The following is a 25,913-nucleotide window of genomic DNA, read 5'->3' as shown; positions in this document are numbered from 1 at the left end:
AGGAGGGGAGCAGCTGAGTCGTGCAGGTCCTCTCCACAAAAGGCATGCTCCAACAGCAGATGGGTCTCTGCACTGATGCCTGCACAGAAGGGAGAAATACTGTCATCATCGTATAGAGGCCCTTTAACCGACAATGTGTTGTGCTGCTCGGAGACTCATTTCTGGCAGAGTGGATTTGCATTTCACATTTTGCTTTCTCCCTCTGGTGCTGATTTGACCCGTAAGCCTGATTGCATCCGACATGGCATGAAATCAATGCCAACAGAGGCCACAACTCGCTCGGCCCGATGCAGCAAATCGGCTGGAAGTGTTCAGATTAATATTCAATTCAGTTTATTTTGTATAGCCCATTCTCACAAATTACAAATTAGGCTCAGAGGGCTTTACAATCTGTACACATACGACATCCCTGACCTTTAACCTTTCACATCTTATCAGGAAAAACTCCAAAGAAATAGAAAAAAAACCTTTCACGGGGAAAATAAAGGGAAGAAACCTTCAGGAGAGCAACAGAGGAGGTCAGAAGAATAGATGTCATGTGACCAGAAGGAATCATTACAGAGTTACAACACATGACACATGACTATGACATTATGAACTAGAAACTGCATTTCCTGCTGAAAATGCGTTGGAATGCTAACATCTGAAAGCTTGAAGCTGAAAAATAAAAAATGAATTGCTGAAAATGTTTGAAAATAGCTGAAATAAAAAAAAATTAAAGCTGAACATAGCTGAAAATAGCTGCCAACAGCTGAAATAGGCTGAAAATAGCTTAAACATCTGAACATATCAAAAAGGGAAACTTCAAGCTGAAAATGTTGAAGCACAAACATATTGGGTGGAAATATATAAATATGTTCATTTGTGTAATTAATTTAATTAAATGTATCAAACCATATTTAAATGTGTCATCTCTCAGCAGGGCTTGAATCGTTCTTTGAGTGCTGTAAACTGGAAAAATGTAACTGGATCAATATCACTATAAAGTAATAAAGTTATGAAAAATAATAATAATAAAAAAATTTAAAACATAACTAAAAGTACAAAAGTAATAAAAAAGTAAAAAAGTAATGAAAAAGTACAAATGTTATAAAAAGTACAAAAGTAATAAAAAGTACAAAAGTAAAGTACAAAAGTAATAAAAAGTACAAAAGTAATAAAAAGTACAAAAGTAATGAAAAGTACAAAAGTAATAAAAAGTACAAAAGTAATAAAAAGTACAAAAGTAATAAAAAGTACAAAAGTAATAAAAAGTACAAAAGTAATAAAAAAGTACGTAATAAAAAGTAATAAAGTAATAAAAAGTACAAAAGTAATAAAAAGTACAAAAGAAATGAAAAAATAAAAAAAGTACAAAAGTAATAAACAAGTAATAAAAGTAAAAAGTTTAAAAAGTACTAAAAGTACTAAAAGTTTAAAAGTTATCAAAAATTATTAAAAAGTTCTAAAAAGTTCTAAAAAAGTTTAAAAGTTATCAAAAATTATTAAAAAGTAAAAAAGTTTTAAAAAAGTTTAAGTTATAAAAAATTATTAAAAAGTAAAAAAGTTTTAAAAAAGTTTAAGTTATAAAAAATTATTACTAAGTAAAAAAGTACTAACGTTTTTTTTAAAAGTAATTAAAAGTTATAAAAGTATTTAAAAGTAAGTTATAAAAAGTTATAAAAAAGTAATAAAGTAATTACAAAGTTTAAAAAAGTTTACAATTACTTAAAAAAGTTTTTAAAAATTGTATACAATTTAAAAAGTAATAAAGTAATACAAAGAAGGGAACTAAGTTATACAGTAGCGAGGTTCATTCTTAACTAATATGAAAAACAAATACAGCTAATAACCAAGTAATTTAGTTGGTATGAGTCTGCATTAATCTTCAGTCAGGAGCAGCCCCACCCATCTAACCTAAAAAACTAACCTCCATATAAAAAAGTTAAAAAGTAGTAAAAAAGTATGAAAAGTTATAAAAAAGTTACAAAAAATGCACAAATTTAAAACCATTCACACTCACACCTATAGGCAATTCAGAGATCAATTAACCTGAGCAAGTCTATGGACTGTGGGAGGGAGGTGGAGAGGGAACTGTTATTGGATCAATATCACTGTAAAGTAATAAAAATTAATAAAGTTATGAAAAATAATAAAAAATTTTTTTTAAAGCATTCCAACTAATGAGTATAAAGTCAAACACATTTTGAAAAAAACCATTAACACTTTTGCCTTTTGATTTTTACCTTTTATTTTGAAATTCAGCTGCAAAAAGAAAAAGCCAAAAGACAAGTTGTGTTTGAGCTGCAGACGGAGTCGAGTTCATTCATCAGACCGTCATACACACCGTGTTCGGACCATTCGTCCCACAGGTGGCGGGCCTCCTCGCCGTGGTGTTCACGGTGTTCGTGGTGATCTGGGTCTGTGGGAATCACGGAGCACACACAGAAGAACCGAGTCACTGAGTGGTTCTCTGGGTGAGCTCAAACGAGTGAAAAGAAAAAAGCAACACGATGACGTGAATGAATGAAGACAATGCACCAGCTGGCCTATAGTATTCATCTAATCGTCTTCAGATTGAAATTTAATTAAAAGGTTGTATTTGCATTTACAAAACCAATACATGTACTGGTGTGATATGGATAATACGAATTAGAAGAAGAGAAGAAGAATAAAAAATCTAAATGAAGGATGATAATTCTAAGAAAATATATGTTTCTTCCTTCAATGATAGAGAAAAGACGGCGTACCATTGGAGTGATGCAGGATCATGTTTGAGCTCCCTGAGGGCCTGGGTGAGGTTCTCCAGCTGGTCGTGGAGGTGGATGTTCTCCTCGATCAGCGTATGAATCGTATCCTGCAGTTCGAAGCTCCGATTCTGCAGGACCATCAGCGTCAAGGGCATGCAGAGCAGCGCCGGCCGGAGTCCCCTCATGGCGTCCAGCACATCTTCAGACGCCGAGCCGGCCCTCACAGGTGCGTCTCCATCCCGTGTCAGGGAGATGTCCCGATGCAGAAATGATTGCTGCAGAATTCTTGATCAGCTTAAACTCGAGGGGAGGTGACAACAGTTCATGTCTTTCCAAAGCTGTGGATGGAAAGCTGCCAGTGGGCTGCTTTAAAATCCATCCAGTTTCTACCTCAGTGGTTACAACACGCCCCGCTGGCTTCAGCACGAGCTTGTTTTAAACTAACGCTGTGTACCAAAACAAACACGCCATGTTGTTTAGAGTCGAGTTCTTCAGATTTATGTAAGATACAGTCCAGAAGATACGGGTGAACAGGGAACGTGCCCACTGCATCTTAAAAAAGCATTTCAAGGGTCAGAGGTCATCGAGCAGACGATGGGTCAGGAGAACTTACTGACCGGATTATAGCCATGACAGCTACATTGGTTTTAAGGTGTCGGATGTTTACTGCACACACAAAAAAGCACATTGGTCAAATCTATAGTAACATTTACAACACAGGTACGTTTCCTGTTATTATAGTTGTACTGGTTATAAGATATTAACTGTTTATGGGCTGATATGATATGCATTACATTTAAGTGTGCGACAGCTTCCTTTTCCAAATTGGACCAAAAATACAAAAACACTGACTTCATCCTTCACTGATCACAAGTGATGTATCAATAACTATGACAATTATGCAGTAATAACAAAATCCATGGGAAGACTATGATTCATTACCATACCAGACAACAGTATTAGATTTAAGTAAAGACGAAAGACAACGTGGTGTTTTTTTCCCAAACAAAAAACTTTGATTTATTCATCATGTGTATCAGTTTATGCCGTCTTGGCAGTCCTGGCGCGCTTCTTCTTCACCACAACGGGCTTCTGGCTCTTCAGAATGGCGCTGACACGACGCAGGGCAGCCTGGGGAAACAAATGACTCAAATTATGTTCCCGAATAAAAAATATATATAAACTACAAATTAAGGACCGTCAAACAAATAAGAATTTTGGCAAGAAACCAGATTAAGCTCACCATGCGCAGGTCCTTTCTGTATCTGTTCTTGCTAATGATGTGCCTCACGCTGTTGAGGGTGGCACGAGAGTTCTTGTTGATGGTGATCTTCTCGTAAGAGTTGGCGGGCTTGTTCTGGCCTGAGCAAGAAAACAAAGTAGATGTTCCAATGTTACCACATTAGCTGCAATGATCCACTGACAAGAAAGACTCCAAAACTGCATCACGTCTGAGGTTACATAAATCCTCTCTTTCTTCAAGTGCAGCGCTCATCTGCAACACATCTTGTCCTTACACATCAGTCTGTTATCTGCATCCAGAGATAACTCACTTGTGTAGCCATAATTTAGATTTCAGCTAATAACTGTTCTAAAAAAAAGTCAATTGGATTAGAGTTTCTGCAATTCAGTGCATTATCAACGTTTGAAGAGATTTGAAGTGAGTCTATTTGTTTACATGAAACATCAGTAAGTTACAAAACAGGTAGCTGCAGTCCCTTAAAAACACTACATATATATATATATTATATTTCCATAGTGGTGTGGACATTCATTAACAGCAGCAGTCAGGTTGTGCAACGTTAATTCAGACTTTTAATTAAAATGATAATGAAAACCAGGTGAGCATCAGAAAGCTGATGAGTTTTATTTCATGCAATAAATCACTTCTTTTATAGACACAGGAAGTGTCGGGAGATGGGAAGAGGGTTACCTTTACGCTTCTTCAGCACGACGACGACTCCCTTGCCATCAGCAGCAGGCTGCACACCAACAGTCTTCCTGTGCACCAAACCATTGAAGCGGAACGAGTTCTTGGACTTCAGGTTGTTGGGCTCCTGTCACATGAACACATTAGAGTCAGATAACCCCATTGGATAGCTTGAGTTGGTAATACTAGCCATTACGCATTTATTTCAGTCAAGACCAGTCCCATCATATCCCGTTTGCTACAGGTCTGCACTGAGCACATAGTAGGCAGTTTGTAGGCAGTGCTTATTCATTTTGGTGTTTGTTAAGCATGCAATAACTGCAAAGGAGCTCCTCCACTGCCTAATCGGTCCAAACTCTACTGGACACATCAAGAGCACGAACAGAAATGGCTTTTTGTGATCATACAGACCTTTTGGGAACACGTAAATGTGACTCTTCTCCAGTGTTAACACAGCACATATTCAAAATGTAACTTTATCAAGGTCTAGTTTATCTAGCCTGGACTTGTCCGAGTTCTGGGCACGTCTGTCAGGTTGGACTCACGGTGCTGTAGGTCTGTCCGTTCCTCTTGATGAGGAAGCTGGAGCAGTTCCGGATGATCATCCACTGCAAATGGGACGACATGATGAACCTGGACAAAACAAGACAGAGTTATTTAAATAAAGTCCACATGAGAGCAACTTTAAGAATCGGTTAGAGGTAACTACAGCTATTATGGTTGCAACTGGCATGTCCTTATTTATAAAGCTATTCTCCACATACTTCCATCGTATCTTTGGACGCTAATTCAGCTGAAAAACCCTGGAAGCTACCATCTTCGCTCTGTGACCTCTGCTCAAGGCCTCCTCTTGCTCTCCGTCCCTCACGTCCGTTTGGAAATGGGAAAAAGAGGTTTTAAGTTTGCTGCTCCTGCGGCTTGGAATTTGCTGCAGACAGACCTGGGTCTCCGGGAGCCGATCTCCTTAGGTGTTTTTAAAAATAGATTGAAAATATTGGAGGGAAATTCATCTAGCTGTCGATGTTTTATATGACGGAGGTATGTGCTCCTGTGTGAGCTGGGTCGTGTTGACTTGAGTCTTAGTTTTGGTTTTAATCATGCTGTGATTTTGTTTTTCGTTTTATATATTGTCTGTCACTGTTTTATGCTGTATTGTATGGAACTTTGTGTGACGTGCTGCTGCTGCTGTCTTGGCCAGGACACTCTTGTAAAGGAGATTTTTAATCTCAATGAGGAATTTCCTGGTTAAATACATTTAAAATTAAAATAAATAAAAAATAAAAAACTGACCGGCATCATGCGTTTGCCATCATTTATTAAATAACTTTCAATTTAACGTCTTCACTTGGTTTCACGATTATTAAATTAGCCAACAATTAAGTGGAGGAATCTTTGGCAACGTGGTTCAACATTTGATATGGCGTGTATTCAACGGCTGCAGCAGTTAGCTTAACGTTAGCTAGCAAAGCTCCGCGATGCGCCTGATCGAGCACGACGAGGCCGAACATGGGCGACGTGCTCACAAATGTATCCTTCCACACAGTATTAAGGAACATGTCTTGCCACATGGGATGTAAAACAAGTAGCACATAAATAATATCTTACTTTATGAGACTAGATACAAGTGTGAAGACGCAATAAATACAGTTTAGTAAGTGGCTACTAGCTGCCGAGGCGACCACGTTACCTTTTAGCGGACGAAGAGGACCGGAGAGACCGGAAACCGCTTCACGCAGCCTTTGTCCCAAATCACTGCGCATCAACAAATACTTTTTTATGAAGAATTTAGCATAAAACACACATTTTATCAGATTTTAAAACATATAATGAATCTTCAACATCAGTGGTAGAGTAATACATATGTTTGTTCTACGATACTAGAGCATATTAAAAGTACTAATTTTCCAGCCAGCCCGGCGGAGGAACACGTCTCCGCAGCACTCTGTCAAATCCCGACGTCATCAAAGCGCGCCTCGTGTTTACAGACAGCCGTCAAAAGAAATATTTTTAAAATATCAGCTGTTTTATCTCTAAAACGAGTCATAATTTAGATGATGACATGATTGCATGTGGAGGATACGCACAGAGTGAATTTGTCGAATCTATTAGTAACATTTGAATTTTGGGATGCAGATTTGTGTGACGTGTTAAGTGGATGGTGTCTGAATGTTGATGTGATTGGAAGCTGTGAACCAAAAACAAGTTGTCAGAGGTCAAAGTATTCTGTAACACCGCTGATTATAAAGTTACAGTATGGTGTAACATGGTGTCTTCATGTGAGAAAGCATGGATGCAGCAGAAGATCTGGAGACACTTGGTGAGAAACTGTACTATCTGATTTACCCCAAACACAAAGAGAATGCTGGGAAACTCACAGGTGAGGTGAACTGCATGGCACGTTGTTTTATTTAACTTCGATATTATGAATTGAAATCAAAGTTCCCAAGCCCGTGTTTGTGTCCCAGGGATGCTGCTGGAGCTGCCAGGTCCGGTCCTGAGTCAGATGGTGCAGGACAAGGCCACGTTGACCGCGGGCGTGGAGAAAGCCCTCGGAGCCCTACAGCTGGCAAAGGAGCCCAGGTACAGCAATGGGGATGGGGTTGCCAAACCTGATCTCCTCCCTCCATCATGCAGTCTGGTCCTAGTTTGTGGATTCTCTAAGTCGTCATTTCTGAGCCAAATGAATTCCCAGCAGAGGAGTGAGGTAGTGTTCAGATGCAGAAGAACAAAATCATTCAATAGTCTGAAGAAATGTCTTTATGTGGGTCGGTGTGCCCATGAAGGCAACATCAGCTGTGTATTATTTTGGTAACGAGGAACACTTGATAGATTATTAAAGAGTCTTAAAAATGGCACACCATGGAATTTATGTGAGCGTCAAAAAGCATTCGAAGCGTGTGTTAACGGGTCACTGCACCTCTCTGTAGCAAGGTGCCATGTAAGGACGTCGATAACGTGTCTTCCGACTCTCTGGGGGAGCAGCTGTTTGAGCTGGTGGATGTTTACAACACCGGCCACGCCCAGAAAATCACAGGTAAGCAACCAGTTTTGTGACTCCACAAACATCTAATATGATGCAGTACGATACCCGTTAGACATGAAGCTTGTTAGCGTTGCCATTGGGAGCATGTCGCCATGCAAGTGTCGGCATGTAGGTGGACTCTTAGTCTCAGACATGAGCAACTAGTGTGTCATGCATACTTGGTGTGACTTATTCCTTTTTTACGACATACTAAACAAAGACTTTCTATGACCTCTTCATGACATTTTAATGACGTGCAATATGCCGCGACTTTATTTATTATCACATTTATATGACATACTATACACATAGTTGTGACATAGTGAATAATGTGCTGTTGTTCAACAGGAATGCTTCTGGAGCAGCACAAAGAGGCCGTTTTAATCCTTCTTTCAGACCCCAAACTGCTGGGAGAGCAGGTGAACGTTGCCCTGAAGACACTTAAAGAGTATGCGTCTCATTTCAGTTGATTGCAAGGGAAATATACACAATTTAAAGATACAAAATAACCAATTTTGTTTGTGATTCACTTTTAAAACACATTTTTAAATAATGTTCCTGTTGCCTCTCTTCAGGCAGAACATGGAGACGGACACGAGTGACACGTCAGACGCTGATGACACAGAGAGGCTCGGGGAGAAGATCTTCTCACTGGTGGATGAGCTGGATCCACTTCATGCAAATGACATTACAGGTGACCTAATACTCTGGAGTGGCATTCCCTGTAAACATCATTGATCTTGCACATCGAATATATTTGGAGGTTTATCATCTTAGGCCTAAATGTTGATAACACTATTGTTATTTTGCTTCTATTCCTCTGCATCTACTTGTGCAGGCATGATGCTGGAGATGGACCCCGCTGCTCTCCATCAGCTGCTCAGTGACCACACGATGCTGCAGGTTGCCGTTCAGAAAGCACAAGCAGCACTGGACACACGCAATCAAACTCCAGAAGAGCACAGCAACATTTTACGCACAGAATGAGACATTAATAACCGAATGACTCCGATGAGCTCGGATAATTCGACTCTGGGAAGAGCGGGCATGTGCCTTTAGGAGATCATAGTAATGCATTGTTCCTCTATAAGCAGCTTTGTTTTATTCTCATGTGAGTGGACTGTGGAGTCTAATTCTGACTAAACTTAATATAAATAATTGAAAAGTTAAGTTAGCCCAAATTGATATTGTACCATATTGTCTCTCAGATAACTGGATGAGAATAAGTTTCCAGGTATACACCCAAGTCGCTCCACCTGGGAGCAGAGCTTCAGCACAAGACATTCTAATCGGCCGCTGGATGGAACGGTCACAGGATTTACTCGTAAGTCTGTCAAAGACCTGATGATTTTTAAGTGTTGCCAACAGTCATGCTCTGACAATTTAGTTTTTGTACTGTACATAATGAAGCAAGTGTAAATGGATGAAATGTTGCTTATATTATAAAATACGGCAGATTATATTTAACGAGTATTTCCACGTTAGCGATGCATTCACATGTATATTACATGGGAATTAAATGCTAACCTATTAACCACACCATCATTTAATCACTTAACATTGGAGAAATTTTCCATCATATCTGTGTTAGTTATGTGCATAAATATGCTGTTGTTTCCAGACATTCACTTTTCTTTCTTTTTTTAAACCGCACCATCCTGTACAGAATAAAACCAACACACAGTTCCTTCAAAGTGCTACAGAGCGTTAAAAATAACTTTATTACCATTTCGTTCTCATCTTCTGTATTCACTGTTTTAAGTCAACCATTTTACACAAGGAACTCTAAAACATTGGGCAAAAGTATTCCTTCTGTGAAACAAGAGACCTTTTAAAATCATAACCGGAGGTCTACAAAATCATTTAGGGTGACAAATAATCAAATTAAAATGACAATTAGAAGCACGTTTAACTCTCAATTCACAATTCAGATAAAGATTTATTTGTCTGCAGAAGCGGCCGATACAAACGATCAGTCGATGACTCCGTGGTCATCTCTGGAGAGTCAGAACTGCATTTCTTCAAAGCGATCAGAAAAAAAAAAGTTGCTCTCCACACACACCCTTATGCCTACAGCTCATAAATACAATCAATCTGATATACAAATATTTGGATAGATTTCTTTTTAGCGACATTTAAAAACAGTTTTAATCCCAATTCCTGCTGTTCTGAAGACCTTCAACTTGTTTCAGGAGAAAACTGAAGCCTAACTTGGACTGAAGACCCCAAAACTTCTTTAAAGTCAAGAGGACATTGAAAAAATAATATAAATATCTGAAACGAGCAGCATCCAAACACTGCAGACTGTTTCATACAACATCTTTCCTTTACTGGAGGGCGACTGAGGAAAAGCAAACACAGCAGACAACGCACTATTGACAATTCATTCTCACACGTCATCTCCAGTCGCCAGAGGGACATGAAGAGCTGCGAATGCACAGATAAGTCCACAATGTGAAATTAAAAAGGTGCCACTTTCTATCCATCACACATACAATCAATCGATCAAAACGGGGACATCTGGACTTTAGACACAAAGGGAAACCTAAAACGGGACCTGGGATGATCATTCTGGTAACAGTGTTAGATTCCAAGAGCAACATTATTATTTTGTATTCAGTATTTGTATGAATGCATCCATGTTTTAGCTTTTTATGTGCGTGTGTGTTAAAACCCATTACACAACGGTCTGTTTGCAGTATGGATGCAGAAAAAAAAAGAGGAAAAAAGCCCAAAAAGGAAATACACCAGTGACAATTACTGAACCGAAGAAGATGACCGAGTGGTTAAGTGTTGGGACGAAGGTCTACATGATGGACTTATTCGGCTCTTCTTAGGTGCGGGTTTAAAAAAAAAAAAAAAGGTCCAGGCAGAGCGCTGTGTGTCCATGTGCTTCATTTACTTCCACGATATCGCTCCATCCAACAAGTCTGTTTACACAATATCTCTGCAAGATGATGTTTATTTCCCCACTGGGTACTGGCGCTGACCGCCCAGACGGCCGGGGCGGTGACCGGCTCCCGACGGTGCACTCGTCTGGGAAAGAAAAGAAGAAAAAGGGGGGGGGGGTCATTATGACGGTAACAGGTGACAAGAGAGAGAACGCCTCTTCTACAACGTGCCTGTTTCCTCACCTGTGCAAACTGTGCGGGGTTATAAAAGGTGACGCCCCCGGCGGGTGGCGCTTCCTGGGCTTGGACATGACTCTGCAAAGAACACACAGAGTGAGCAGAGCGGGCGAAGTGTCGCCGTCGTATCTCTTCCAGGGGCGAGGGAGGCGAGGGGCACGACGTTTTACAACTGACGTCAAGGGAAAGGGGAACAGACGACGATTCATATATTTTAGTAACCATGCAGGCTTTATGACATGTTATTGAAGCTCGGGGTTAACAAGGGAGTCGTCCTGCCTCCAGCATGCGTCACGCTGAACTAAACACTAAGTACAGCTGAGGCTGATGCTAATATCTGGGTATGAACCCAGTGATTGGACCAATTATATTGTGACGTATAACGGCACAAGATCAAAATAAGGAAGGTCAATGTGTTTCGTTGTTCATGACGTGGAAAGAGTTACGTTAGCGATGCTGGAGGCAGCAGGCGGGGGAGGCGGCAGACATCCTGGGTTAGATCGGCGGAGAGGGTTCAGGGGCAAATGGAGACGCGTGCTACTCGTGACAAGGTGAGCTACGAGGGTGGCAGGCAGGGGGAGAGTGGACCGGTCGAGGCCCAGCTGCAGGTACCTGGTTTAAATGCTGACTCACTTCGCGTGATAAAGAACTCATTGAGCTAGAACGTGAGAGCTAAAGACAGCAGAAGGGAAATAAACAGTCGACAACAACACAACAAACCCATATTAGCGACATCCCATGCACCAGATTACATCGCCTTCCACTGTCCAACAGTTCAGAATGATAATGAACAACATTAGTGGTGGAAAATTATGATTCTTGGATACACAGACATGGAGAGAATTATATTAAAACAACAAATGGAACACAGATTTGACATTGCATCAAGACTGCACTTTGAGCGTGTTTATGGGGAAGGATTTTAAGTCGACATGCACGCGTTTCCATTTTCTGTCACCGGCTGACATCATCTTACACTCAGACTGATGAGCACACTGCACACACTGGCTGTTAGGGTGTCGGGCGTCATGATTCAAGGCGGCACGATGGGACTACGGTGGCTACAGGAGCAGTGGACAGGAGGAACGTGGCTTACCTCCCCGGACTGCGAGCCGTCGGGCACAGGAGGACCTTCTGGGGCGGGGGGTAACAACGTTGGGCTGAACATCTAATCGGATCAATTAAAATGCATCAAAAGAGAACGTGGAAGAGTAGAGCTTCAGCGTTGCACTTCATGTTTAAAGGCTAAATGAACACATCTGCCATCTTGACGTGTTCTGAAGACTCTCTTATGTGGTTTTGTATATTTGAAGAAGGCAACCAGCATATGGAAAGTTAAGCATTTTGGGAAATACTCATGAGAGAATGACTGGAAACGGAACAAATCAGCTTCATCCAAAGATAACAGAATACACCTGGAAGCATATGTCAAACTCACCAACTCATATCACAACATATACTGGAGTCAGCGTCAGAAATACATGAGAGCAAAGGGCAAAACTGCCCCTAAGAAATATAATTTTGCCCCCGATATCACGAGGAGGGGCAGAAAAAGCCCCCATAATTTTGATTATTATAATAGCGTTTTCTTTTTGTTCTTTGTTGTGTGTCCCCTATCTGGACTGCCTGTCCTAGGAAGGTAGATGAAAATTAATCTATAAATTTAATTTTGAATTATAAAAAAAAAAAAAAAAAAGTTATAATTGTTCATAGTTAAAAAATGCAATAATAAATAACAAAGAAATACAATATAAAATGATTGATTTATGTTTTCCGTTTATTTTTTTGTAAAAAAAATGAAAATAAAACACTGAATCTGTAGACTACTGCCATAGTCTTATTATTGCAATTTTTGCTCATCACAATTGCTCATACACTGTAAGCCTAAATAAGTATATTTATTATTTTAAAATAACGGTTAAATATTATTTCAGAAGTTTTAGAAAGTGCCCCCAATTTCTTTTTGAATGCCCCTGGATCAGTGGGGGGAAAAAATTCCCTCTAAAAAAAATGTAAATGTCCTACCCTCAATGTCGTTAACTTGTCCTCTGATTTCCCATTTCAACACTTACACAAGATGGAAAGTATGATGATTTAATAAACTTAAGAGAAAGAGATACCTGTTCAGCAGCGACGGTGTTTTGCTCCTGAGTTCCTCCTTCGCTGCCCTCGAGAGGTTGTTGATCGTCAGGAGCTGAACAAGAGATACAGAAAGATGTAGTATTACTTCAATCATTGGTTGTAGATTGGCTTCCAAAAAACTAACAACATCACCACCCATCATGAAATAAGAGCGGTTGTTTTTCGATCATTTAAATGCAATTCATTTCGACACCTGAACTAGGCACGAATAGGTTCGCGGGCATGGACATCGGCGCCAGAGGAGCGAAGATGTCTGCCGGAGCAGGGGCCAACCCGCCCGGCTTCGCCATCCTACTGGGGTTCAGAACGTCCACGTATCGGCTCCTCGTGCCTGAGAAGGAAGAGAGAAACACGTGGCGTCTCCTGGATTTGTTTTTAAGAACTTGTAACAAAGTTTTGTGCGAGATCCAGCGCGACGTTGGTGAAGCCACAGCGAGGAACTCTCCTCTCACCTGCTCTCATGGAGAACATGTTGACTGGAGGGCCGCCACCGGGAGGTGCGGCGGGCCCTCCGGGGCCGGGCATCTGAGGCATCTTGGGGAAGACGGGAGGAGGCGGTAGAAGGGGCTTGTTACTCTAAAAAGAAAAGAAAGAAAGAGAACTGGTTGATCTATAAAGCCTTCAACAACGCAAGTCTCCTTAAAAATGTGAATCTGTTATTAGAGACCTCTTCCTCGGGCTCGTTCGAGTCGACCCATTTCTGCTTCTGTTCGTCCCACACGATCTGACAACATGGGGCTATTAGTACTGGTCATACGTAGAGGGACACACACACACACAAGAATAAGACTTGTAACAGGTATAACTTACAGATTTGTTTTTGTCATCTGGCAAGTGAGCCTCGTTCTTCCCCTTCCTTTTGAGCCAGTTCAGCCAACCACCACCACCACCACCACCTCCACCTCCCTGTGTGAAAGAAAGGAAACAGCACTGGTGATCACTTATGGACGCTGTAGGAGCACCGAATTCGATCTGAGCGGTCGCGTCTGAATGTGAACCTTTTTCGGGGAGTCCTTCTTGGCTTTCTTGGCCTCTTCTATGCGCGGCTGCTCGGGGATCGAAGGTGGAGGCGGAGAGGCCTGCATGACAATCGAGTTGCTTCGCTCTCTTCCACCAGAGTGAGTGGACGATTCAGAGGTGGTGCGAGAGCGGCGTCCTGGAGCCTGGAGAGCAGAAAATACTGGTCAGAAAACACACACACACATACCTTGCTTTGGAGCATCATAGAGAAAGAGCTCGTTTATAAGGAGCCTTATTTTAGTTTATGTTAATATGCATTCTGAGTGTGACAATGCTACATGATAAATTAAATATTTAGAAATCACGCTATAGAGATTCAATTGATTTTCTGAAAAACAAAAGCCATATTATAGTTGAAATATAATTTATTGTTCAGAGCAGAAAAAAAATACGTGCTCCAAATCAGTTCTAAAAAATAAAAAAAAGGTGCAAAATCCTGCAGATTCAACATGAGATTATTTTTATACGTGACACACGAACGCACCATATACATTGAAGATTGTGAAGTAGTCCGTGATCTCCTCCCAGGACCCTGCAGCGCCACAGAAGACAACGTGGTTACTATTTTCTATCAAATCTATGCAACACAACGGCAAGGCAGGAGGCTATTCATCATAATTTGTTGGATATTCATTCATCCAGACACTCACCATGTGGGCCATGTGGTCGTAGAAGTCCATCTGTGGTGTGAAGGAGCTCCTGGGTGGGGAGGACGATATCGGCTGAGCAGGATGCATCTCCGGTGGGGCGTGGGACATCTGCTCTGCAGGGGGCATGTGCCCGGGAGAAGGGGGCATGTGCTGGGGCATGTGATGGGGCATCTGGGGTGGCGGGTGGTTCATCTGTATTGGTGAATGCGGCACCTGAGGGGGGTGCATGTGTGGCGGCATTTGGCCCACTTGAAGAGGCGGGGGACACGGCTGCTGCTGATGGGCTCCCGGGTACATCTCGGTCTGCTCCGGTTGTGGTTGGAAGGGAGGAGGGGCAAATCCAGGATTCTGTGGAGGATAGCCTGAGACGGCCATCTGGCCTGGTGGATCACTGGGGGGTACTGGGTAGAAATGGGGGACTTCGCTGGAGGGTAAAGGCTGAGGAAGTGCCATCCCGTCTTGGAGGATAGAGGTGGGAGCTGAGAGAAAGTAGAAGATATGATATCTGATGCATTCTGAAGCTTCTTCATAGGAAAGTGAGGTTAAGAAGGAGATCACAAGACACACACACACACCTGGAGGCATCAGCTGAACTCCCTGCGGGGGAGGCCCGGGCATTAATGAGCTCATTAGTGGGTTGTCAGGGGTGGGGCCATCCAACTCCACAGGTAAGCTGTACGGTTCGGATGGACTCAGCTGGTCCAAGTCAGAGCTGGGGCTGCTGCACTCAAACTGGGAAGGCGTTACTCTGTCTTCATTGTATGTAATCACTCCAGTCTAAAAAAATAAAAATAAAAGACGAGCATCAAACATTTGTTACATCGGAACATTAAATAAAATCGGAATTTTGAAATACATCCCTTTATGAAAAAGAGATGACATCTTGTTGTTCAATTATGCTTAGAATAAAGTCTACGAAGCACATAATGCAAACACAAAAAAACCACTACTAAAACAAAAAGCTTTATTTTGAAAATCCTTGCGTAAACAAAAATGAACACGCAGAACTACAGACACGTTTCCTCCTCCCTCTCACCCGTATCTGTCCGTCCAGCTGCCTGAGGTGGAGCAGCCAGTCGGGCTCGTTGAAGAGCTCCTGCTCCGGCTTCTCCTTCAGTTGCGGATCAAAGAATCGCAGCTTTTCCGACATCTGTCAAAATACAGCGTTCAAATTAAACTTCTCGGAATGCCGATACGAGTATGTATCCACGCAAAGGAGGTACAGAGGGGTGGGCAACAAGGAGAGTGAGTGCATACCTGGATAATTTGTCTGAGGAAAACAGGCGAGTAATAGGAAGGCTGCGTGAGGACATTCCTAGAGATGACTTCACAGTAGTGGAAGGCCTGAGCACTCAGGCCGGCTTCAGCTAAGCGGCATGCATAGATCAACTTGAACACCTTGAGACAACAAAAAGATTCAACAGTGTTATTCCTCAGGAGTAGCATCTTTAAATCCCGTTTCATGCCATATAGTGGAAGGGAAATGTAAACACTTCTTAAGTTAATTGAGTACAATCAATTACTTGTTGTGACATTTCAATAAAGAGATGCATTGTGTGTCGGTTTATTCTTTTATCTGCAAGTAGCAAAACATCTACCTGGAAATTGGGCAGTGAGCATGACTGGGAGCCCAGAGACTGAGCGTACTCATAGGCCTCCGTCCTCTGGATAGCCTCATTGGTCGCACATCGGTAAAAGGGCAAACTGAGGCGAAGAAACAAAGACGAGGTTATGCGTGTGGCATCATGTGTGACAACTGTATTGTGATCCAAACAGGTTCCTTTACAGACGTTTTTATGTGTGTGTGTATGTGTGTGTGAGAACACCTGTCTCTAACCTGTGGTTGGCGCCAATCAGAACCATCTTGGTGCTCTTCTTGGTGAAAACTCCCAGACCGACCTGGGCCATCAAGTAGCAGAAGTGTGCAGCATCAACGAGCCCCTTGGAGACTGCCGCCGCACAAAATCAGCATAGAGAGATGGTGAGCTGACGTGATTGTTGTGGTGAGGAACGATAGCCGTACTAGCTCAGTGCAGCGAGAGGAATCCTACCGAGAGTGTCCCCCATCGTGGTGATTGTGCGAGTGTCCAGGTCCAGGGTGTGTGTGAGGTTGGACAGCACCATGGCCAGGTGAGGGCGCCAGTCACCCCACTTCTCCTCTCCGCAGCACTGTACGAGCACGACACACATCGCAATAAGGACCCACAGATCGTGAAACTTCTTCGGAATAATTGGGGGGGAAATAGCAAGTGTCAAAGAAAGAGAGCGGGAAGAAGAAATACTTACAGTGGCTGAGGCGGGCATCCTCCCCGACATCAGCTGGTACACCGTCTGAAGAGGGTCATTGATCGGCAAACTGTTGGCAAACCTGAACAACAAAATACATAGAACAGCTTTAAATCTGCTAGAATGATCACAGGATATCAGTGCAGCCAAGTCTAGGAGTCCCAACCGCTACCGTCACCGGAGCTCTACCTCGTCATGACACGTGCGTGCGTCCTGTTGTCCATCTTACTGGCCAGCAGAAGGGCGTGGCCCCAGAGCCCTCCCTTCATAGCGGCTTCTAGCGCATCCTATTTCACGGACAGAGCGGTACTCGTGTGAGATTTCACAAGGCGCTGGTTAGATGACGGCGAGCCAGAGAGAGAGCGTCTCTTTACCTTCTTGCGGCCAAACAGCAGCAGCTCCCTGAAGCGCTCGGTTTCCTTGCCGAGGTTCTCCGGGACGGTCATGAAGGTGTCGGACAGGAGGGATAGCGGTCCGGCTCCCGGCTCCTCCTCGGCTCGTGCCAGCGGCTCGTTGTTAAAATCAATCAAGTTGGCTTCGTTGGGACTTTTGCCCGGGAGCCAGACGGAGCGATGCTCCTTCATCAAGAGGTCCGCGATGTCGGTGCCGACCACAGTCTTAAGAAACCAGAGCGGGACAGCGAGACCGTTTTAGTTTTAGGAAGATGCACACGAGACTCTTTCCTACTTTGACGTATTGCCACAGTCTCACCCCGTTCTGTCTGCAGAGCAGCACAATGAATTCCCAGAGCAGGCAGCCGGAGTCCCTGTCCAAGAGGTTGTTGTCACGAGAACACTCCAGCGCTTTGTTCTGGGAGAACTTGATCACGTCCACTTTATGAGTCTCCTCCCTGATGAACACAAGATGTGAGAAGGACTCGCAGTGGCTCGTCACACCAGTGCTATTCTGTACTTGCAGATGTCAAGACACACATAACAACGGGAGCCACCATTGTCCTTCACGAGGTCAATGACAGAAAGATATCTGTACAAAAAGTGCTCAACATTTACTTTACAAGAGGTCCAGGGAAAGCCCGTAGTTCTGCCTGATCCGGGGTGTCTTGCAGAATAGTCTGCAAATAAAGGTGTGGATCAAATAAATGACTTTATACAGCCTTAGTGTTATATGCATGTTCTAACAGAAAAAATAGAAAATCATAAGGAAAGCTACCATATTCTGACAGTTTGAGCAAAATACAGAACATATTCTCAAGAGCCTGAAGAAGCAGTCTCATTTTATTTGCATGTTACAGGGTTCAAATTACTATGCTCCTTTAAAAAGAAAAAAAACTAGTTTTTTTTGTATAAAGGAAATAGGAAATGCCCGAAATAGCGAAACATTAACATCCTCCGCTTAAATCCCATCCTGCTCTTCATGATACAAAACTTACTGCAATGAGGTGCTGAAATACAACGTTTGACATACGTACCTCCATATTGTGGATATCAACGAGAGCCGGCTGTCCAGCTGAGGGGAGGTTGGGCAGAACTTGGACCAGATGGCCACCAGGTCCAAAGCGGGCACAGCGGTGGGGCATGCTGAACTTCTCTGGGGTGGCAGGACGTGGAGGAGCTAGAGGGAACACATCAGTCAGACAAATGGAGGAACCAGTAAAACATCCCAAATCTAGTGGTTTTTATTTGTACTCGACTGAACTCGAACACATTGTGTTGGTGTAGGCTTCAATAATCCTTTTTGAGCTCTAGACTGTGCACTTACGTTCCTCAGGGGCGATCCAGGTGCTGTCGGCCGTGTACTCGGAGGGATAGTGGTACTGGCTGTAGTTCTGGGTGGCGTCAGCCTGGCTCGGGTACTGTCCATAGGAGTAATCCACAGCCAGGGTGGACGATGTGGTGTCATAGACGGCTGACACCAAGTCAGGCTGGCTTCTGTACACCTGGCTCTGCAGGGTGTGAAGACAAATGAAGTTAATTATAAAACAAATTTAAAAAAACATAAAATAAGCACGCAAATACTGTAAGTTGCACACATTCCCAAGAAAAAAAACAGTTTTATAAGCGTAAAAACACATTTCAAGAAAGCAGTTAGACATTGGTTAAATATGACATCAGAATGAGCTGCCGAGTTAGCGTCTATATCTAAAGCCTATGCTGAGGATACTTGTTTGGATGATGCTGAGAACTTTATGCAGGTCCCAATAGTAGTAATAGGTTAAGAGTGGCAAAAACACACCAATGCATACGAAGGAACTCTGCACATTCACCTGTTGTGACCGGGAGCTGAAGCTGCTGCGTCTGCTGTGGTGGCTCTGAGAGCTGTGCACACTGTGTGCCGACTGCTCGCTGTGGACGCTGCGCCGGTCAAAGTCATCGGCGTACGGCTCTGCGCGTCGGCGGTAATCGTCATCGAAACTGGCATCGTACCCGGGATAGTAGCGCCACTGATCGTCATAGCCCTCTTTCCTGTGAGTAGAGTGTACGGCGTTTGTTTATCCATCTCACTAAGATAACCTTTCATTTCCATTTTTAAAATCCATTATCCACCAGCTACATACAAGTCAACAGAGGCGATACCCCGGAACACATTAATGCATCGTCAACAATTGAAAAGTTCATGAATGGTTTCTCTGCATACCTGGCGGGATACACCTGTTGATTATAGTAATTTTCTCTGCCTCTGTAGCTTTCATCATAATTAGCCCAGTAGGCGGGATCGTAGTATGCTCGGTACCGGGGGTCATACTGGCCATAGTTGTATCCTTCACACGGGAAAATATAGAGGAGATTTGATTTAAAAAAAATAGGTATATGAACACACCAAAAGATTAATGTGTATTGTGAACTAATTATTTGCTAGTACTTATATACAAGTAAGTAATCACCGCTTCTAACTCATACCTCCATATTCACATTGTTTGGTGTATTCTGCATAGTATTCATTGTAGGCACTTTGGTTGGCTCTCTGGTAATCCTCAGGATAGCCTTGCCTACGGGAGAAAGCAAGCACACTCTGAGCTTTACAGGTCGAGTACAAGGACCATCTGAACCTACTCTAGAGTTGATTTGAAACGCATGTACACAGAATAAAGCTAAACTCACCATGAGGGATTCTTTACCTTGTTCTAAATGGCGTCTTAATTAAGAAGACATTTAAAAACTGAAAAAACTAATTGACTTCGTCATATATAAACTATGGCAATGGTTTCACGGACCTGGAGGAGGGCCTGTCAGAGTACTGACTGGTTCTGGAGCTGGGTCGTTCCGGCTGAGGCTCTCTGTACTGGAGGTTTGGGTCGCGAGGTGGGATCTGCCCTTCATACCTGCCATACCAAGGCTCTGCTCTGCCCCTGTATGGACCCTCCTGGTAGATAAGCACAATAAGGGTGTTTTGGTTAAATCCTTATATGCCATTGCTGAATTTATGTTATAATATAGAGCATTTCATACATCTTTACATAAAGGTGTGGCAGATGAATATATTCAGAAGAGTGCAAACCAAAAAAAAGCATAAACTTACTTGATAGTATTGCTCTGCTCTAGGATCCCCAGGTGGAGGTGGGTATTGGCCAGGGGGATATGGTGCTCTGCCATCTGGGTATTCGCCATAATTACCATAATAGCCACCATACATCTGCCCTGGCCCTGCAGGAGGGGGCCCATAGCCTTGCTGGCTGCCTGCAGAGGAAGGTGGCCGGGGTGGTTCTGCAGGAGCTGGCTGAGAAGCTCCTGGAGGTACTGGTCCTCGAGGCCACGGGGGGTATGCAGCAGCGGATGGGGGAGCGCTCCCCGGGGCAGGCCCCTGTGCTGGAGGTGGATACTGGTCTAGGGACGGTTGTGCTTCACTCCCTTGAACAGGAGGAGCATAATTGTGTCCCTGCCGTGCAGCCTGAGGGTCTGGTGTCGGAGGGGGTTCAGCTGGTGGCGGCTGGGTGTTTGCGGGCGCTTGGGGGGGTGTCGGTGGCACCTGTGGGGTAAATGAAGAGGCCAGCGTCTGGACAGGGACAGCCCCTTGTGTCCTTACCCCCTGCTGAGCATCTTTGGTGACCTGTAGGTAAAATCCATTACTCGACTGTGGAGACTCGTGGAGAGAGGAAGGATGCCCAGGTGTTGGGTTCTGGGCTTGTGATTGGTGCATAGAAAAATCAAGCAGTTCATAATTTGATGGCTGATTAGGATTAGAGACAGGAGCCGTCACAAGTGAAGCCTGCGGATTAACTTGGAGAGCAGCGTGGCCGTCTCCAGCCAATGATTGGCCCCTTGAGAGAGGAGGGCGGACTGGCTGAGGCGGAGCTGTGACGTCTGAGGTTGATGCTCCGGTGTTGTCTCGGGTCAGATTGAGGGGGCCCTGGTTTGAGGCAGAAGAATTTAAATTTATAGGTCCAGGAGCAAACAGTGGATTGTGATTGGAGGTCATTGGAGGTGGTTGGGAGGTACTTTCACCCGATCCCTGTGGGAAAATTCTTACAGGGGGGATTGATTCCCGAAGGCTACTTTGACTGGGTGCTTGACCAGGGGTAGTGGGGGGAATCACACTGTAATTGGACACCGGCGGGGCAATCAAAACGGGCTGGTCGAGCGAGTCGGACACAAGGAGAGAAGCATAGCCCAGGTTGCCTTCAGGGTCAGTTGGCTTTGCCTCACTCACCTTTGGTGGGTTCTCTAGGTTCTCCGAGTGTTGCTGTGGAGTTGGCTGGATTCTCTGGGTGGGTTGCAGGTTCAGCGGGACATCCTCTGAGGGTTGGATGACGTGCGCACTGGGCTCTCGTAAAGGTGCAAGAACCGCTGGGGCCGCAGGGGCCAGGAGGATGCTAGCGCTCAAGCTGGCAGGATCATGCTGAGCCCACAGAGTCGTGGCCGGGCTCTCACAGGGCCGACTGCCCCCAAACGCACGGGACGAAGGCCGAGACAGAGAGTGCACTGCTGGGTGTGGTAGATGAGGAGCACCACCGACAGCCCCAGAAGGCAGGGGGGGTCCAGAGACGTAAATATTTTCCATGTTATCTGGCGGCTGCTCCAGGTTGCCAGGTGTAGCGTCAGCACCCCCTTCCGCGACCACTTTAGCCCGATCCACTTCAGCAGGACGCACCCCAACTCCTCCATGAGAGCGCACGGGTTCAAAAGAGCTGTTAGCACTGGCCTGAAAGATACCAGTCGGTTTTGGGGGGCTAGGTGTGGTAGGCCACATCTGCTCCAGGGAGCTCCGTTGCACACCCATATCGACAGCTGGAGAAGTGTCAATCTGCTCAAAGTAGCCTCCGGTGGCCGCAGGCAGGTTTGCATCATCACTGAGACGTGGGCTTTCCTGCTGAATGAAGGTGCCGACGACTCCCTGTTGCCGCCGAGCGCCACTTCCGCTTCCATAGCTCATATTGCTATAGTTGGATGACACACTGGCCGATCTAATTGGTCGTTGAATAGTATCGGGAGTCTCCAGGTTAGGCCCGGTTTCAAACTGGTCAACTCCATGAGCTGCAGTAGCAGCAGGGCTGCCATGGATATCATTGGGCAATACTTCCTGGTTCAGGACGCACTCCAAATTCTCCTTGTGGTCGTACTGGGAATCACGTGTCTCATGGGTACCTGCTTGTGGGGCATGGTCGCCATCATTCATATATGGTAGGTATGAATGATCTTGCGGAGGAGGTCTTTGATAATCCAAAGGGACATCTGCTTGTCCACTGTGGGCTTGAGGGTTGCTCTGGTACTGAAAGGATTCAGGGACACCATTCACTGCCTTGTTTCTCTCTCCAGCCAGTGATTCTTCATTTTCCACATCATTGTCTTTGAAGAACATTGAGAGTGCACCAGACTCCTGAGAGTATGGCACCGTGGCAGGGACAAAACTAGGACTAGGCCCAGCTCCAGCCCCAGTGTTGGATGCTTGTTGAGATTCAACAGAGTAAGGCCGGGGCTGAGGATGGGCTAAGCTGGTCCCCATTTGGTGGTAGCCTGAGTCCTGTGGCGGTATATTGAACCATGATTCCCGGGGGTCAGAGGTCTGACTGAAGTAGCTCTGAGTTTGGAAGTGGGAATTATGCTGCTGGGGCGCATTTGGGTCAGGCCACTGAGAACTGGGAGCATTTACAGGGTTCTGGGGAGGAAGCGGAGCTTGAATCTGAGGATGTCCAGTTTGTGTTGGAGGGGTGGCGTTGTTGTGATGGGTCGATGGGGTGTGGGAGGGGTACATCTGGGTCTGTGGAGGTAAATTGAAAGGCTGTGGCGGGGGGTCACTCGTAGGCTGGAAATAGTTCTGAACTGATGGAGGGCGACTACCATGATCAGGGGCCCACTGAGAATAGGAGGTGGTGGGCGGAACAGGCTGGAACAACATGTGCTGAGGAGCAGGCTGTCCTTGAGCGTCCTGGTTAAAAGGTGTCTGACCCGGTGCCTGGGCCACAGGTGGTGGCTCTGCGGCCATGGATGGCGTCTGTTCTGTAGAATTAAAATAGCCCTGTTCACTATGTGAGGATGCATATCCTACAGGACTAGGTCCTGGGTAAACGCCAGGGGATGCTGCACTGTGAGGGTTGAACAGCATCACTCCTGGTAGAGAGGAGGGCGGGGGACCAGAAAGAGGAGCTGGAACATCCCTCGGTGGCTGTGGTTGAGGAGCCAGCCCTGAGCCAGCCTGCGAGTACATGGCATTAGGTGGGGCGTTGCTGTTGGGTATTGTTGGGAGACCACCTGCAGCCAAAGGTGCACCTGCAGCCATGGGGGGAGGAGCTCTCACAAAAGCAAACGGGTCTGTCATGGGTTGAGCAATAGGTGGCATTGTGGCAGGAGCTGCTGCTGCTGCTGTATGCTTGTGAGGCCTGCGGAACATATTGGGCCCAGTAGGAGGTGGGCCCGAGGCGCCTGGAGGTCCAGTCCGAGGAGGGGGATGCATGGCTGCAGAGCTGACAGGTCCGAGGACCAGGTCACTCTAGTAGACGTCACTGAAGAGACTGAAGTCAGGCCAAGCTGGGTAAAGAAAAGAAAAGAGGGAGTGGTGAACAATTAGCTACACTTGCTTCGGATGGATTTGACCACACCTATATTTGTGTAATGGTCGACGATTGCATTGAAACGGATGGGACAACGTGGCAATTTCTACATCATCACTCAAATGTTATGAATACGACTACAGCACCTTATAGACAGTAATCGACTTGTAATGAATGGCAACTCTGATTACATCACGCACTCTTGAGTATAATGGTTTTACTTTAGCTTATCTCACTCAAACACAATAAACAAGCGCAAAAGCCTATTTTATTCTGTTGAACTGTGAAGAAAATATCAATTATGAGAAAATAGGACTTTCTTAAAAATAATATCACTGAAACAAGAGAAGCTACGGTCATTTTGTTACCGTCTTTACTGATTAAATACATACTTTTTTTTAAAAGTAAGTATATATTGGGATGAGAGTTGTTAGCTATTTTGTAAACAGGAAAGTAAAGCTGATGTTACTAAACCGGAACTGGCTGATGTCGCTAGCTGCCGGCTAGAAAGTGTCAAATATGCCTCGATGCTAACTTTTGCTTTTGCACAGCTTTATCACTTTTGTTGATAAGCTTAGTTGCTGGCAAGACAATATAATAAAGATCTCATAAATACTAAGAAAATATTGAGGAAAAAAACGCTGACTAAACAGATGAGATTATGACATCTTTCAGATACAAACATTGTGAATGTGCCAGTGAGAAGATCAGGGGTGCTAGCATGAACTGACTGAGTATTTCAACTGACAGAAAGATAACATAACATAGAGAGTTAGTGGTAAAGTAGTATTACCCGGATGAGCTCTACAAACCCGGATATTCTATTCACATCATCCAGATTAATAACATTCACCAAGAACCGCTGCAGCCCCGTGAACTCACCGGGTAGCAGTCACCATTAAAACGAGACAAAGTTAGCTCCCGAGATATACACTCTCTACATCCGATCGTGGTCCACAGGTGTTGAACTCTAACCGGTAAGGTTAGATAACCCCTTCTTGTTTTCACGACAGTAAATTAACGTCACACACAGCAAGCAGCCTGCAAGGAAAGGTCCAGAGAGCTCAAGAGCTAACGGTATATTGCTCCAACGCTACACGTCCTGTACGCCATATCCATCAAAACACTGCGAAATAAAGTATCCTGCCGCTTAAAGATTACCCCCAAAACAACAAACTTCTTCTGGTGAAGACTTTAGACACTGACAAGGACGCATGCCGAACAGTTAAAGGTCGCTGGTGTAATTTAAACAGGTTCACTGCCTGGTCAGCTAGCCTTAGCATCGGTGCTTAGTTAGCTTTGCTCGCTAACTAGCCTAAGCTAGCTACAAGGGTAACAGTTATATGCACCAGATTGAACCGTGCAGAGTGACGCATTGTTAACGATGGTAGATGTTTACTCTTTACCAGAGGTCGGAAATGTATCCAAAAATAATCAAATTCTTACTTGTGTGCAGGACAGCGAGTCTGACACACCGCCACCATCTCCAATGGGCTACGTGTCCATGCAGCGTCACGGGCCAAACACCCATTGCGTCACTACGTGGCGCGGCTTGTTAAAGGTACATTTTGTGTATTTATTTGAATCAATTACTGTGGCTCCAAGAATGATTCATTATTAATCGGCACTACCCTACGCCAGTGTGAATAAATGAAACATAGATGCAAAAACAACTAATGTCTAAATATTCCGGATTAAAGATGTACAGTGTATTTAAAATATATATATTAAAAGTCACATATGTCATACACAGATGACATTATGTATGTGCACAACAGATTACAGTAAACTATGATGCAATATATTATATGACCAAAGATAAGAGACAAAAGTGATAGATAGGACCCAGCAACACGAGAGAGTGCAGTGTGAACATTCGCCCACAAAGGGGCGCGTTGTGTGTGATATACACTTAAAAAAAAAATGTTACGTGTCATGCAGCTATATAAGACACGCCTATGGAGTCTAACAGTGTATTTAAATAATAAAATACTACCTGCCCCCCGTTTCCATCTAAATGTGTCATGTTTTGGAAAGTTTATCCACGAGTCAATTAAAACAAA

At 44.2% G+C, this 25,913-nt stretch overlaps 3 protein-coding genes across 6 annotated transcripts; 1 reads left to right on the top strand and 2 right to left on the bottom strand.

Annotated features, from left to right (window-relative positions):
- Window positions 1-3,720: 3,720 nt before the first annotated feature.
- Window positions 3,721-5,292, bottom strand: rpl28 (ribosomal protein L28). The gene is made up of 4 exons (XM_056432226.1): window positions 5,205-5,292; window positions 4,663-4,786; window positions 3,973-4,091; window positions 3,721-3,860 (listed from the first exon to the last, which is right to left on the bottom strand). The coding sequence occupies exons 1-4, from the start codon at window positions 5,283-5,285 to the stop codon at window positions 3,771-3,773; spliced, it is 414 nt and encodes a 137-aa protein (XP_056288201.1). The 5' UTR covers window positions 5,286-5,292; the 3' UTR covers window positions 3,721-3,770.
- Window positions 5,293-6,637: 1,345 nt separating this feature from the next.
- On the top strand, window positions 6,638-9,303 carry LOC130205053 (uncharacterized). The gene is made up of 6 exons (XM_056432164.1): window positions 6,638-7,036; window positions 7,125-7,239; window positions 7,587-7,693; window positions 8,030-8,129; window positions 8,257-8,375; window positions 8,520-9,303. The coding sequence occupies exons 1-6, from the start codon at window positions 6,946-6,948 to the stop codon at window positions 8,666-8,668; spliced, it is 681 nt and encodes a 226-aa protein (XP_056288139.1). The 5' UTR covers window positions 6,638-6,945; the 3' UTR covers window positions 8,669-9,303.
- Window positions 9,304-9,369: 66 nt separating this feature from the next.
- Window positions 9,370-25,341, bottom strand: sec16a (SEC16 homolog A, endoplasmic reticulum export factor). 4 transcript variants are annotated; one of them, XM_056432159.1, is made up of 31 exons: window positions 25,297-25,341; window positions 20,385-23,827; window positions 20,080-20,228; window positions 19,766-19,854; window positions 19,503-19,626; window positions 19,132-19,330; window positions 18,627-18,810; window positions 18,337-18,479; window positions 17,918-17,979; window positions 17,619-17,757; window positions 17,282-17,524; window positions 17,097-17,194; window positions 16,908-16,989; window positions 16,673-16,790; window positions 16,459-16,570; window positions 16,220-16,325; window positions 15,879-16,019; window positions 15,658-15,771; window positions 15,197-15,398; window positions 14,622-15,100; window positions 14,456-14,503; window positions 13,950-14,114; window positions 13,762-13,857; window positions 13,619-13,675; window positions 13,404-13,527; window positions 13,145-13,282; window positions 12,930-13,003; window positions 11,906-11,977; window positions 11,422-11,481; window positions 10,816-10,887; window positions 9,370-10,717 (listed from the first exon to the last, which is right to left on the bottom strand). In XM_056432159.1, exons 2-31 carry the CDS (start codon window positions 23,751-23,753, stop codon window positions 10,643-10,645), a joined length of 7,134 nt encoding a protein of 2,377 aa, XP_056288134.1. In that variant the 5' UTR covers window positions 23,754-23,827; window positions 25,297-25,341; the 3' UTR covers window positions 9,370-10,642. The 4 variants fall into 4 exon arrangements, with proteins under 4 accessions (XP_056288134.1, XP_056288136.1, XP_056288135.1 ...); XM_056432161.1 differs by having other exon boundaries at window positions 11,443-11,481; XM_056432160.1 differs by having other exon boundaries at window positions 13,762-13,851.
- Between the last annotated feature and the right edge of the window lie 572 nt (window positions 25,342-25,913).

This window comes from Pseudoliparis swirei, chromosome 15, assembly GCF_029220125.1.
Source record: "Pseudoliparis swirei isolate HS2019 ecotype Mariana Trench chromosome 15, NWPU_hadal_v1, whole genome shotgun sequence".
NCBI classification, from domain to species: Eukaryota; Metazoa; Chordata; class Actinopteri; order Perciformes; family Liparidae; genus Pseudoliparis; species Pseudoliparis swirei.
The sequence above is the reverse complement of the archived record's forward strand: the minus strand, read 5'-3'. Positions and strand labels throughout refer to the sequence as shown.